This window comes from Myotis brandtii, unplaced genomic scaffold, assembly GCF_000412655.1.
Source record: "Myotis brandtii unplaced genomic scaffold, ASM41265v1 scaffold573, whole genome shotgun sequence".
NCBI classification, from domain to species: domain Eukaryota; kingdom Metazoa; phylum Chordata; class Mammalia; order Chiroptera; family Vespertilionidae; genus Myotis; species Myotis brandtii.
The window spans coordinates 619927-634129 of record NW_005370145.1 but is presented as its reverse complement, the minus strand read 5'-3'; the positions used below and the strand labels follow the sequence as shown (position 1 = coordinate 634129).

At 48.5% G+C, this 14203-nt stretch overlaps 2 protein-coding genes across 5 annotated transcripts in view; one reads left to right on the top strand and one right to left on the bottom strand.

The window, feature by feature from the left end:
* The window catches only part of TP53 (tumor protein p53), a 16483-nt gene extending 14560 nt beyond the window's left edge, over nucleotides 1–1923 (top strand). For all 3 annotated transcript variants that reach the window (XM_014549842.1, XM_014549841.1, XM_005878763.2), the window contains 2 exons: nucleotides 146–255; nucleotides 1127–1923. In XM_014549842.1, the coding sequence (XP_014405328.1) occupies nucleotides 146–255; nucleotides 1127–1211 (195 nt within the window). In that variant the 3' untranslated portion in view covers nucleotides 1212–1923. The remainder of the gene's footprint in view (nucleotides 1–145; nucleotides 256–1126) is intronic.
* A 6542-nt stretch (nucleotides 1924–8465) lies between these two features.
* Nucleotides 8466–14203, bottom strand: part of LOC102243878 (sex hormone-binding globulin) — a 21702-nt gene continuing 15964 nt past the window's right edge. For both annotated transcript variants that reach the window (XM_014549836.1, XM_014549837.1), the window contains exons 8-13: nucleotides 12411–12539; nucleotides 11972–12076; nucleotides 11661–11866; nucleotides 11388–11444; nucleotides 10104–10202; nucleotides 8466–9992 (exon numbers count right to left, since the gene is read on the bottom strand). In XM_014549836.1, coding sequence (XP_014405322.1) covers nucleotides 9828–9992; nucleotides 10104–10202; nucleotides 11388–11444; nucleotides 11661–11866; nucleotides 11972–12076; nucleotides 12411–12539 — 761 coding nt within the window. In that variant the 3' untranslated portion in view covers nucleotides 8466–9827. The remainder of the gene's footprint in view (nucleotides 9993–10103; nucleotides 10203–11387; nucleotides 11445–11660; nucleotides 11867–11971; nucleotides 12077–12410; nucleotides 12540–14203) is intronic.

Below are 14203 nucleotides of genomic sequence, written 5' to 3'. Positions count from 1 at the left end.
TGTTCGACCCCCAAAGGGGTCGCGACCCACAGGTTGAGAACCCCTGTTTTAAAGGATCTTTCAAAAGAAAATTTGTTAAGGAGAGCATGAAAATGGTTCTATGACTTGGCCTAATACTTCATTTTCCCCTCCTCCCCTGCCACAGATCCGTGGGCGTGAACGCTTTGAGACGTTCCGGAAACTGAATGAAGCCTTAGAGCTACAGGACGATGTCCTGGCTGGAAAGGACCCGGGTGGAAGCAAGTCTCACTCCAGGTGAGTGACCTGGGTCCCCCTTCAGCCCCACTCCCCTGCAGGCCTATGTGGGAAGGCCTGGGATTCCATTGTAATCCTGCCTTCGCGGTAAAAGACAGCTGAATTCTCCCGTTGGGTCCGGGCCCTGCCTGGACATTCTTTACTCTTCCTCTAGTTGAATCCTATGACCGCTTTCCTGCGTCAGGTGGAGCGGTCCACAAGCCCCGATATGAGCATGGATATTTCCTTGCCGTTTCTAGCCACCTCTGTCTCAGATCTGGGGTCCCCAGGAGGGGCCTGGTAACCGTGGGAGTGCCAGGCAGAGCCGGGGTGTGGGGTCAGATCTTTGGCCCCGCTGAGAGCTAACAAGTCCTGTGCGGCTTTGTTACCCCCCCTTATCCAGCTTGGTTTCCTCATTTGTCGAGAGGGATAAGGGAAGGTTGGGAGTTTAATACAGACAAGTGCCCCTGGTGCTCAGTAAGCATGTCTGCAGTTAATGGTGACTATTTCTTTCTTTTTTTTTCAAAGAATGTTGAAATTTTTTTTTTTTAATATATCTTATTGATTTTTTACAGAGAGGAAGGGAGAGAGATAGAGAGTTAGAAACATCGATGAGAGAGAAACATCCATCAGCTGCCTCCTGCACATCTCCTACTGGGGATGTGCCCACAACCAAGGTACATGCCCTTGCCCGGAATCGAACCTGGGACCCTTCAGTCCGCAGGCCGACGCTCTATCCACTGAGCCAAACCGGTTTTGGGTATGGTGACTATTTCAACTTAAATCGCCCTTGTTCCAACCTCAGGCCCTTCAAAACCTGGCCGTGGGAAGAGAGGCCCTACACATCTCACTCTGATGGTGTAATCTCCTCCCTTCCCTCTTCTCTCCACAGCCACCTGAAACCTAAAAAGGGGCAGCCTACCTTCCGCCATAAAAAAAAACTCATGTTCAAGAGAGAGGGCCCTGACTCCGACTGACATCCCCTGCTTCCTGTCCCCCGTTGACACCCCCACCCTTGTCCCCCTTTTCCTGGCGTATTTTTGGGGTTGGGAGCTTAAACCTCTGCTTGGTACAGATGTGCCTCAGAAACGCCCCAGAATTCCGTCTGCTCTGGCTGAGGCCTCCACTACAGAAGCTGCCCTGCACTGCTGCGTTTTGAGGGAAGGTGGAGGGAGCTGAGATGTTTCAGCTTAACTTTTAAGGTCTTTACTCTGAAGACCATTTGGGGGAGGTAGGAAATGTTCCTAACCTCATTGTCCACATTGACAAAATGTCGATAATCATACCTGCCTTAGGGGGCTTACTGTGAGGGTTAATGAAATGATGGATGCTTGGGACCAGGCTCCCTCAGAGGTGCTGGTTCCTGCCCCTGTGTGACTGGACAGCTAGTTAAGAGGAGGGAACTTCTAAATCCCTTCTCTGCTGGCCTGACCAACTCCTGTCTGAAGTCGGGGAACCTCACCACCTAAAAGGAGATCACATCTCATCCCACACCCTGGAGGGTCCCACCTCCAGTATAGGATCCGTATCTTCCAAGATCTGTTTTATTTCCCCCAAATGCTCAGGGTCAATTTCCTCTACAGTTGGAAAGGCACATCTGTACTCCACACCCGCACCCCTTCCCCTCTTCCCCTTTTATATCACAGTTTTTTATATTGGTTTCTTATTTTACAATAAAACTTGCTTCTACCTGTGTGTCTGAGGGTGAGTGCCAGTGCTGGCTGCCTGGGGCCTACAGTGCGGGGGTGAGTTAAGGAGGTGACATTGGGAAGCAGCCACCTGAGTCTCCAGGGAATGTGGGCTGGGGAGCCCCACACCCGGGTTCCAGGAGGAGAACAAAAGCTGGAGACTGGGTCAGTCTGCAGGCTGCATGACAACAAGGGTGGGGGTGAATCCCTAACTCTGTCCCTCCTCCCTCCCTGCCAGGCCTGGCACAGGGTTCTCTCCTGCCCCCTTGTCAGCCACTCACCACGGATTACGGGATTTAAGTGTCTAATTTAGCCAGCCTGAGCCTCTGGGGTAGCCATCTGCTCCACAGGAAAGGGGCAGGATACCTGGATTCCCCAGAGGAGAGAGGGTGGGTGCTATTTGATAATGAGAGCAAGTATCAGGAGGCCTGCCAGCCCGGGTCCCCAGGAAGTGGGGGCGGCTAAGGTGAAGGCTGGGATGTGGGGCTGGGGCCTTCCCAGCATCCCCTCATCCTGGGCCTCTTGCCAGGCAGTTGAATGAATTGAAGCTTTAAACTCTGCCAGGAAAACCTTTCAAAGGGCTCAGTCACCCCCGCCCCATCCTGCTGTAGGCTCCCAGGGAGGGGGGCTGGGGGCAAGCTAGCTCTGGCCCAAGCCAGTGCTTAGGGGGTGGCCAGACAATGGGGACACAGCTTGTCCTGCCTCCTCCCTGTGGGTAGAGGGAGACGTGCTAAGGTTTGGAGGGGTTTCTGGCCCATTGTCCTCTCAGCCTACTAACCAGGCTTAAAGCGCCAGTGGGAGTCCTTTGGCTCGCCCTGTGGAGCCCAGATGGCTGTAAAGCCACTGGCCACCCTGGTCTCAAAACCATTTTTCTCTTAATTGTGAAGGGATGCCAAACACTTCCCGGGAAACCCAGAATTACCATCTCTCCCCACCTACCGGGCTCTTGGCAAACTCATTCCTGTAGACAGTCACCTTGAAGCTCCCTTTCTGGTCAGCGTCCAGCACCATTACTCATTTCCCTAGAACGTGTCCCTAGCTATGTTTCATTTCTGCTGTACTTCAAAAGCAGATCCAGCCCTTGCTCGTGTGGCTCGTTGGCTGAGTGTCGCCCCATGCATTTAAAGGTCGCTGGTTCGATTCCTGGTGAGGGCACATTACCCAAGTTGTGGTTTGGACCCCAGTCAGGGCATGGTCAGAGCACATGTGGGAGGCAACCTATCAATGTTTCTCACATTGATATTTCTCTAACTCTAAAATCAATAAAAACTTTTTTTAAAAAAGCAGATCCATTCTGGCTCTGCTGATCCCTTTGTGAGCTGACATTACTAAACTGAGAACTATAAGGTGGATTGTCAGGCCAGCTCTGCTGAGCTGTGTGACTTTTAATGAGTCCCTAACCTCTCTGGTCCCATCTGTCACTTTACTGTGTTCATTTATCTACCCTTCTAGTCAGTCTGCCCATCACTGTTTCAGCCCTGGGGCCCCATGGCAGACATGGCCCCTGTTCTCTCAAGAGCCCAAGCCCTGCCCCATGGAGGTTTGGAGTAAGTTAGGAAACTTGTTTCCCCAATTTCGGGAACACAGGGCACCCAAATCTATGAGACACCCAGCAAAAGTGCTCTGAGGAAAATGTACAACCATGCTTTCATTATTTAGAAAAGATATGAACCTACTAGTAAGCAAGCTTAATTAAAAGGATAAATCCAAGCTAATTAAAAGTGACTTTTTAAAAAAAGATTTTTTTTTTTTTTTAACTCAAGCACTTGATTGAGGGGGTGGAGAAAAACAAGAACCAAATGGTCCAATGAGTGGTATTAAAATTGTCCTGGGCCTTAGGGAAAGAGTGAAATTTCCAATTCATGTAAAGTGGTTTTAATATTAAATCCTAATGAAGAGCCCTAGTCAGTTTCGCTCAGTGGATTGAGCGTCAGCCCATGGACTAAAGAGTCACGGGTTCAAATCCGGTCAAGGTTACATACCTTACTAGTAGTTGCAGGCTCAATCCCTGGCTGGCCCCAATAGGGGCCGTGTAGAAGGCAACCAATTGATGTGTCTCTCTCACATCAATGTTTCTTTCCCTGTGTCTCTCCCCCTCCCTTAGAATTCAAAAAAGTCAATGGAAAGCCCACCTGGGTTGGCTCAGTGGTTGAGCGTTAACCTATGAACCAGGAGGTCATGGTTCAATTCCTGGTCAGGGCATATGCCTGGGTTTTGGGCTCAATCCCCGATTGTGCAGGAGGCAGCCAATCAATGATTCTCATCATTGATGTTTCTATCTCTCTTCCTTCTCTAAAATCAATAAAAAAAAAATTTAAAAAACTTGATAAAGATACTAAAAACCTAGAAGCCAAATTATGGCTGCAATATTTCAAAATAGTACCTATACATTAAGTCTAAAGACTATTAAGGGGAGGGAGGTTTGGGGCTGGGTGAAAAAGGTGAAGGGATTAAAAAAAACCAACCTCTTAACATAGAGACAACAGTGTGATGATTACCAAAGGGGAAGGGGTGGGGAGAGGTAGAAGAGGGTACAGGGGGCATAAATCATAATGGGAGATTGATTTTGGGTGGTGAACACACAATATATAGATGATATTTTATAGAATTATACACCTGAAATCTATTTAATTATATTAACCAATGTCACCCCAATAAGTTAAAGAAAAAAGATGGGTCCGAGTAACAAAACAAAACAAAAAAATTAACACTAACCAAGTAGGGTTTATTCCAGGAGCACAAGGTTGGTTTAATAGAGAATCTATCAACATAATTCATTACATTAACAAATTAATGAAGAGAAATATGATCATATTAACAGATGCTGAAAGGAATTTGATTAAATTTCAGCAGCCATTCTTTAAAAAGCAGTAATGGAATAACAGGAAGTATCCTAATGGTTAAACACTAAGATAATTTCAATTAGAATCAAGAACTAAACGGGGATGCCCACTAACAATTGTTTTAAGACACTCAACAAGGTAAAAAAAAAAATCTCTACCTTTTAGATCACATGTGCCTAAAAACTCAAGCCTTAATAGAGATATGATAGAACTAAGAGAATTTAGGAAGGTAGACAGATAATAGAGAAATATTAATGATTGTTAAAAGCAAAAGCACTGAAAAAACATTCCATTTAAAATAAAAAAAGCACCCTAACCGGTTTGGCTCAGTGGATAGAGCGTCAGCCTGCGGACTGAAGGGTCCCAGGTTCGATTCTGGTCAAGGGCATGTACCTTGGTTGCGGGCACATCCCCAGTAGGGAGTGTGCAGGAGGCGGCTGATCGATGTCTCTCTCTCATCGATGTTTCTAACTCTCTATCCCTCTCCCTTCCTCTCTGTAAAAAATCAATAAAATATATTTTAAAAATAAATAAATAAATAAAATAAAATAACAAAAGCAGCCCTGGCCTGGTAGCTCAGTTGGTTAGAGCAGTGTCCTCTATGCCAAGGTTGAGGGTTTGATCCCTGGTCAGGGCACATACAAGAATCAACCAGCCCTGGCCGGGTTTCTCAGTGGTTAGAGCATCGGCCCGTGGACCAAAGGGTCCTGTGTTTGATACCCCATCCAGAGTATGTTATCTGGGTTGCAGGTTCCTCAGCCCCTGGAGGGGCGCATGCGGGTGGCAATCATTCAATGTGTATCACTTTGATGTTTCTCTCCCTTCCGATCCCTAGAAATCAATGGAAAAAATATTCTCAGCTGAGGATTTATTTTAAAAAGAAGAATCAGCCAATGTGCACATAAATAAGTGGAACAATAAATCAATGTTTCTCCTTCCCTTCCTCTCTCTCAAATCAATCAAATTTTTTAAAATAACAAAAGCAATAAAATATTTAGGAATAAGTGCCTGGCTGGTGTTCCTCAGTGGTTGAGCATCCACCCATGAACCAGGAGGTCACGGTTTGATTCCTGGTCAGGGCATATGGCTGGGTTGGGGGCTCAGTCCCCAGTGAGGGCATGCAGTAGGCAGCCATTCAAAGATTTCCATCATTGATGTATCTATCTCTCCCTTTCTCTGAAATCAATAAAAATATTTTAGGAATAAGTTTAACAAGACTGACACACAAAATATGGCACAGGACCTATATGAAGAAATTGATAAAACCTTACTTAAGGATATAAACCAAGCTCCAAACAAAAGATACCATATTCTTAGATGGGAAAACAGTATATCCTAAAAGTCAATTGTGAAATAAAGATACAATGCTATTCCATTTAGAATCCCAAAAAGGTTTTTGTTTCTGTAAATAAGTGCCCAAGAATAGCCAATAGTTGTTTTAAAAAGAGAATTAGGGCCCTTGCTGGTTTGGCTCAGTGGCTAGAGCGTTGGCCTACAGACTGAAGGGTCCCGGCTTTGATTCCCGGTCAAGGGCACATGCCGGGTTGTGGGCTCGATCCTCAGTGGGGGGCGTGCAGGAGGCAGCTGATCAATGATTCTCTCTCATCATTGATGTTTCTATCTCTCCCTCTCCCTTCCTCTCTGAAATCAATAAAAATATATTTTAAAAATAAAAATAAATAAATAGAGAATTAGGGAACTTGCTTATTGAATATGAAAAAAAAAACATACTATGAAACAACCAATTAGAGCAATATAGCTTAATATATGGAGTGGTAAACAGTCCAGGGGCAGGGCAGCAAGGAGTGGATCCAGAGGTAGACCTCAGTATATAGGAAATGTTATTATATGGCCAAAGTTTTTCAATTTAGTGGGAATAAATTACGGATTTTTTAAATGAAGTTGACCCAACTGGAAAAATAAAATTGGACTCCTAATTTACAAAAACAAAAATAAACCAAATGAATTAGAGAATGTCAATTTTAAATGAAATTTAAATCCTGCCCTGGCCCGTGGGCTCAATGGTTACAGCATCTGCCTGTGCACCGAAGCATCTCTGGTTCTATTCCTGGTCAATGGCCTATACCGGGGTTGCAGGTTCCAACCCCACCCTGGCCTGGTTGGGGTACGTGCGGGAGGCAACCAATTAATGTGTCTCACATTGATGCTTCTCTCTCTCTCTCTCTCTCTCTCTCTCTCTTTCTCTCTCTCTTTCTCTCTCCCTCTCTTTCCTTCCCACTCTAAAAGTCAATGGAGAAAATATCCTCAGGTGAGAATTCACAACAACAACAAAAAATAAAAATCCTGCCCCCCCCCCCAAAAAAAATCTAGAAAATAATGTGTATACTCTAGTGTCTGGAAACCCAGAAACTACAAAAAAAAAACCCTGATATTTGACTATTGAAAACCCAACCCTTGAACAGTAAAAGCGGGCACAAACTCAAGAGGCAAACTGTCAGTTGGGGGGAATTTTACAATGTGGAAAACAGTTAATTCTGCTGCTGTCAAGAAGCTTTAACAAATTAAGAGAAGAATGAACCAATAGAAAAACAGATGCCACCATTTAAAAATGATTAGAGCCCTACCAGGTGAAGTAGTGACAAATTTATTGAGTGAAGAAAGTGAGATGCAACAAAGTGCATAATATTATCCAATTTTGAAATAACAATAACCAAAACCCACTGATCCATGTTGTTTCTACTACGCATTCAGGATTAAATTGCATATATGCATGCATGTGTAATAAAGCGATTTTTCAAGGCAAATACTAAGACCAACGCATCTCAAACAAAAGCAAATAAGCTCCAAGAAAAAAATTAGCTATAAACCCATCCCATATATTTCAATAAACATTGGTGTGTAGACCCATCTGTCCCTTTTTCTATGCTCCTGCATACTTTTCTTTTTACACAAAATTAAGATCATATGGCTCATACTGTGTTGAGATCTGTCTCTTCTAGTCCATTTTTCTCATCTTTCTAGACATTTGCTGATGCTATTCTCACCCCAAACTGCCCCGTCCTTTAAAAAACCGTCCATTCGCAGCCCCCAACAGAGAGTGGTTGGCCACTCTGAATTTTGTCCTCACCAGCTCTCTCCCCTTCCTTGAGGCACGTTTAGGTCTACCTGGTGTGAGTTTCTTGTGTGCTCCTCACCTCTCCCGTTAAACTGGGGAGCTCCTTGGGGGCAGGAACTTTGCCTCTTTCATAAGTGTCCTCATGCTGCCTAAAATGCACATAGTAGGCACTTCATAAATATGGTTGTACAAAAGGGACATAGGCTTCCTGTCTCTGGTATTGCATGATCTCAAGAAAACCCAGAAACTACGTCGGCAAACTGCGGCTCAAGAGCCACATGCGGCTCTTTGGCCCCTTGCGTGTGGCTCTTCCACAAAATACCAACTTCTGCGCATGGGCCATGAAGTTTCAATCGAACTGTAATGCGCGCCCGCACATGGTATTTTGTGGAAGAGCCACACTCAAGGGGCCAAAGAGCCGCCTGTGGTTCGCGAGTCGCAGTTTGCCGACCACTGGTATAGGTGAAGGAGTGCTCTAGGAGGTAGCTGAGACACTGCACAGCAGGGATCATATCTGAAGAGCAGGCCCAGGCCTGGGTATCCCTCGGATCAACCAAACCCGCCCTCCACCCCCTTCCCAGGGCTCTACCAAAAGCTCAGAAAGGAACCACCCGCACACAGGGCTCCATGTATGATATATATTTATATATATAATTGCTCTCATTTTATTGTACTTAATTCTCTTTTTACAGTAGATCTGACACAGGCATTAAATAACTGCAGAGAGAGACCACAGGGGTGAGGAAGTGCAGGAAAACATGGGGACCCAAAGTGAAGAAACAGATCCAGCAAGAGAAAAAAGGGGAGGGTCCATCTGTGGGTGGGGTGTGGAGGCTGCAGCATCAAAAAAAAAAGGGGGGGGATTAGAGAGGTGAGGCAGTGAACAAATGGCACTGGAGGAGACAGTGAAAGGCCTCTGTAACGCAAGAATACAGAAGGTCCCTCTTTTACAATTCTATGGGCACTAGGGGGTTGTTTGAAACTGCAGAGAGATCTGAAGGAGACAGAGCCAGGCAATCCAGGGCCTAAATGGAGGGGGTATTTGCAAGTTTCAGGCTAAAATGCAGAGGAAAGGGTAGGCGTTAGTGATTAGTTGATAAATTGCTAAGAGGAACCAGCAAGAGGATGGTGGGGGCAGATCTGGGCCCAGGGAAGCTGGTGGAATAGTCCCACAGCTGCTGACGTTCCCAAGGTGGCCACTGGGGACAGATCCAAAACGGCTGCCCCTCCCCCAGGGCTCTTGGGAAGTGGAACTTGAAGGATATTCTGGGAAAGCCGACAGGGGTAAGGGAGCCATCCGCAAAAAACAAAGTGGATATTCAGCCTAGGTCAACCCTGCCCCTCTGAGCGGTGCCTATTTGGGCGATAGAGACCAGGAAGAGAGACCAATATAGACTTCTAAACCCTCACTCCCAGCTCACACCGTCACCTTAGGATGATAAGTGGAATGTACCAGGAAACAGGGAAAAGACTACGAGCCAACTGTCCTGAAAAGAGAATGGGGATGGAGAGGAGGTGGAGAAAGACCTACCAGAGGAACCAGATAAGTTAAAAGCCACCAAGACAGCAACAGTGTATAGTAGGGGAGTGTGAGACATAGGGGAAGGTGACAGCGGCTGCATCAGGACTGGGAGAGTGGAGTGCCCCATTCCTGTCTGGAAGCTAAGGGGTGACATGAGATTGTGTTTATGTGCATGTGAAGATGGGGAGGCATTTTCTGTATCTCTCAGGGGATGGGAGGGTAGCTGTGGGGACACCCCACTCACAGCTAAACCAGAACCAGAACAGCTCCTCTCCTCTGTGACCATCTTGGGATCCCACCTTTCTATCTTTGACTGAGGGGGGTTGGGAGAAGATGGTGGAAAATGTGTGAAAGTGGGGAAATCACAACGGACATCAACCAGGCTGGGTTCAGAGGAAAAGGAAAAGGGACATTCCAGAAGCATCCACAGGAAAAGGGGGGGGAACAGGAGGAAGGGGGGGGTCTCAGGTTTTGTTGATGCGGAGTTTGAAGGCCACTCGGCCCGCAAACTTGTCTCGCTCGTCATCTGTGGCGATGTTGACGGCGTTGATTCGGCATTCCACGTTCACCTCCACGTTGGGGGTCACATTCAGGAACTTCACGGCCACGAGGGGCTGTGTGTAGTTCACCTGGGTCAAAGGAGGAGAGTGAGGGACCAGGCCCAGGGCAACTTGGCCTCCTCCTCAAGGTGTTTGCTCCCCTTGAGGAGCCATCGCCCCAGGGCCTCCCATAGAACTTACGTGGAACTTTTTGCCATAGTAGGGGAAGTACATGAGGTCGATGTTGCCATTGGCAGGGAACATGACAAAGCTACCCAGATTCTCAGCATCTTCATCTCGCTGTGGGGGCACAGGAGGGTAGAAGGGAGAGCTTGTTAGGGATGGAAGGAACCCGGAAGCTCACTAGACTTCCCTTTGTTTTTTTCACCCCGGATTATTCTGTCTCAAATCTGTTTCCCTTGAGCTGTGAGTCTGTGTGTGTCTGAGTGTGAGCAGGAGGAGGTATCCCGTCTCTCTCAATAGGCTGGGAAGTCCTAAAGAGACCTAACGATCTGAAGCCTCCTACTCCACTCCCACCTCAAGTTCTTACCCCATCCTCAGGAATCGGTTTCTAGAGCAGAGCCAAGAGAGAACTGATAAATGAGTTAGGCTCAGTAGAAAGCAAGGAGAGGGGTTGAGGGAAGAGATGGCAGGAAGTTTCTAGACAGGACAGAGGTGGAGACAGTGGGGTTCCGAGGACACCTTAGTGGTAGCAGATGGTGCTAACAGATCAGCAGCTACCAGATCCCTAAAAAGAACTGAGGAGCAGGTGAGATATGGAGGGAGAGCAGAAGACATGGTTATCAGGGAATAGAGAAGAAGGTGGGAAGGTTAAGGAGAGAAGCCAGAGGCCAGGGCTTGGGAGGAGTCAGGAAAGGGGGTGTCTATCCACACAAGAGCTGGCTTCTGCACCCGAGAGAGAAGCAAGAGGAATAGGATCCCCTGGAGTTAATCGGTTTCTAGAGCAGAGCCAAGAGAGAACTGATAAATGAGTTAGGCTCAGTAGAAAGCAAGGAGAGGGGTTGAGGGAAGAGATGGCAGGAAGTTTCTAGACAGGACAGAGGTGGAGACAGTGGGGTTCCGAGGACACCTCAGTGGTAGCAGATGGTGCTAACAGATCAGCAGCTACCAGATCCCTAAAAAGAACTGAGGAGCAGGTGAGATATGGGAGGGAGAGCAGAAGACGTGGTTATCAGGGAATAGAGAAGAAGGTGGACGGTTAAGGAGAGAAGCCGGAGGCCAGGGCTTGGGTGGAGTCATGAAAGGGGGTGTCTATCCACACAAGAGCTGGCTTCTGCACCCGAGAGAGAAGCAAGAGGAATAGGATCCCCTTGGAGTTTGATCCATATTGGAGCCCTCTCTTACCCCCTTATCCCTATAGTGATGGGGCCTCTGGGAGCAAAGAAGATTGAAGAGATGAGTGAATTACATGGAAACCATGATATACAAACAGGCGGGCAGGTGGACAAGGTCCAAAAAGCTCACCTTCCCCGCACAGGTAACATTCATGCTCTGGTTTGCTCCTGCATAGAAGTTGATGACCTGGAGTGAGGAGAGTGGTGAGAGAGTTATTAAAAGAAGTTGTCAAAGACACAACTTCCAGCCATGGACCCCAGCCTCCAATGGCCCTATCTTTCTTGTTCTCTCAGCGACTCAAACATCCAAAAATCTCTCTAATGCCCATCAGGAAGCAACTGTCAGTAGATGGTGGCCCCAATTCCCTCCTCCATTCTCCCTAGGGACCAAGGTCATGGTTACCCGGTTCATCTTAATGAAGACACAGGGCTGCCCAGTGCTATAACCATAGTGGGTGGGGTCCCCGATGCCAGAGCAGTCACCCAGCTGGGTCCGGTTGAACTGGCAGGCACGTTTCGGGTAGTTGAGGACTCCGTTATCTGGTTGTTCGTAATAGCGCCCAGGGCGGCAGACATCATTCTTTTGGGCTTGGATGGAGTCGTTGTAAGCTAAGGAGGTGGGGGAGAGAGAGCATCGGCCGGATGTTCCACTTCTAGGGTCTCCAACCCCCTGCCCAAGGTCCTGCACAACCACATCTCCAGCCCCACACTCACGCTCCAAGAACTTGTTGAGCTTCTGAACATGCTGGTCCCAGCTTTCAGTGTCACTGACATTGACGACGACATCAAGGTTCTCAGTCTTGGGGCGAATCATCAAGCCTATAGCCAGACAAGGGCAGGAGTGCGGGCTGTATATACGATGTGGGGCCACACACAGAGGGCAGAAGACAGATATAGGGAACACCAGGGTGAGGGATGGGATGAAGATCTAAGATCCTCTTCATGGGAGGAAGAGATCCCCGGGTCACATAGCTCTCAGCTGTGGGAAATGGGAAAGGAAAGCGGACTTCAAGAACTTCCCAGCACATGGTGATTGGGTCATCAGAACCACACCTCTGAGAATTCTGAGTTCTTCTCAGCCTTGGAGTTCCTTTGGGAAGCTGAGGGGCAAAAGAGCAGTTAGAGTGGCTGGTAGTAGAGTCTCATCACTCACCTGGTGTGGCCAGTCGGTCCTGGTACTTGGGGGTATGGTCAGAGACAGTCTGCAGCATCACCCACATGGTGAGGGTGAACATGGCCGTGAGGAAGCCATAGAAGACGAAGTAGAAGAGGAGGATAAAGGCTGGGGAGGAGGAAACGGGGTCAGCAGGTTATCCCGCCATGACCTCACCTGTCCCACACACCCCTTTCCCACTCAGAGGCTCTGCTCTGGGACAGGTCACAGAGCCTCGGGGACATCTCAGGGCCTGCCCCGGGGGAGTGAGATGAGACAAGCTGGAAACAGGCAGTTGTGCCTGGCGTCCAGCCATGACTCCCAGCCCCCTCCTGGTCCTGGGGCACAGCGAGGCCTGACCTTGTGGAGGCCACCAGAGACCTGAACTCTCGTTGCTGAGACAACCCCAAGTATAGGCCACAGTGATTTTGCTTCAAATTACATTCCCAACTTCTCAACCATTCATGGCCCTGAAAAAGCACATCTGTTACTGCTGTATCGGTACTCCTGCTTAAAGTTGTACAGCACACAACTTCTGAAGCTGGCACTGGCTACCGGCTCACAACCAAAACTCTCATCCCATCCTCAAAGTGTCGACCCTCACACTCAGATAGCAACATCTTCCCTCTCTCTCTCCTGGCATCCCACAGAAGCCAAATCTTGAACACAGCTCCTTCCGAACTACAACATCTCTCAGAGACAGATGTCCAGAACTGTCAACGGTCACCCCACCCCCAACTCACACACAAAACACTCAGGCGAATCTCCCACCGCCTTCCCAGCTGAGAGCAGGTCTTTGGTGGACGTGAGGTGGCACTATGTCACTGCTCAGCTGAGTATGGGTACCTGCTGTTCCCACCACTGGGAGCCCCTAGTGACCCAGTGGTTCTCAACCTTCCTAATGCCGCGACCCTTTAATACAGTTCCTCATGTTGTGGTGACCCCCAACCATAAAATTATTTTCGTTGCTACTTTGTAACTGTAATGTTGCTACTGTTATGAATCGTAATGTAAATATCTGATAGGCTATATGTGTTTTCCGATGGTCGAGACCCCACAGGTTGCAAAAGACACTTCCCCCAGGAAGCTTCCTCAGATTCTCCCAAGTACTCACGGACCTCTCCAATCCCAAGGACTGGACTTCAGGTCCCTCCGGGCAAGGACTGCATTGGACCTACCTCAGGGGCCCCAGGTGGATGGGCTGATGGGGATGTCCTTCCGTCAGTGTAGATGAAGTGTCAGTTGGGTCACACCCTGTACCCGGTGCTCAGATTCCCCAGTTTGACTGTCCCTTTTGGAAGAATTCCACCCCTCCCCTGCACCCATGCCCAGCACCGGACCCTCAACCAGACACAACTCCCTCCACACCCCCTGAGTCCTGCCACCCCAACCCCAAGCCACATTAGGCCAAATGATGTACACATCGCACCACCAGGTGACCAACTCTCCCTGCACCTGCGACATCTGAGACAAGCATCCAGCCTCAAGATTCTCACAGTGACCCTCCTCCCCAGCAGCCCCCACCCACAGAGCAGCCACAGATGGCTCCGAGTGCCCCACCGTGGGCCACAGACAACTTCCGCTGTGAAGGATCCCCCTCCTTCCAGCGCACATCCCCACCTCTCCAAGACCCGCCCTCTCACGCCTGTTCCCAGGGTCCAGGGGTGGGCGCGAGCTAAAAATAGACGTGTTTGGCCAGCCGGTTGGGAGCCATGGGGAGGGAAGGGGCGTCTTCTGGGGAAGGAGGGCCCCTGTGCGGTGCCGACCAGCCCCCGAGAGCGAGTGCGAGCGCC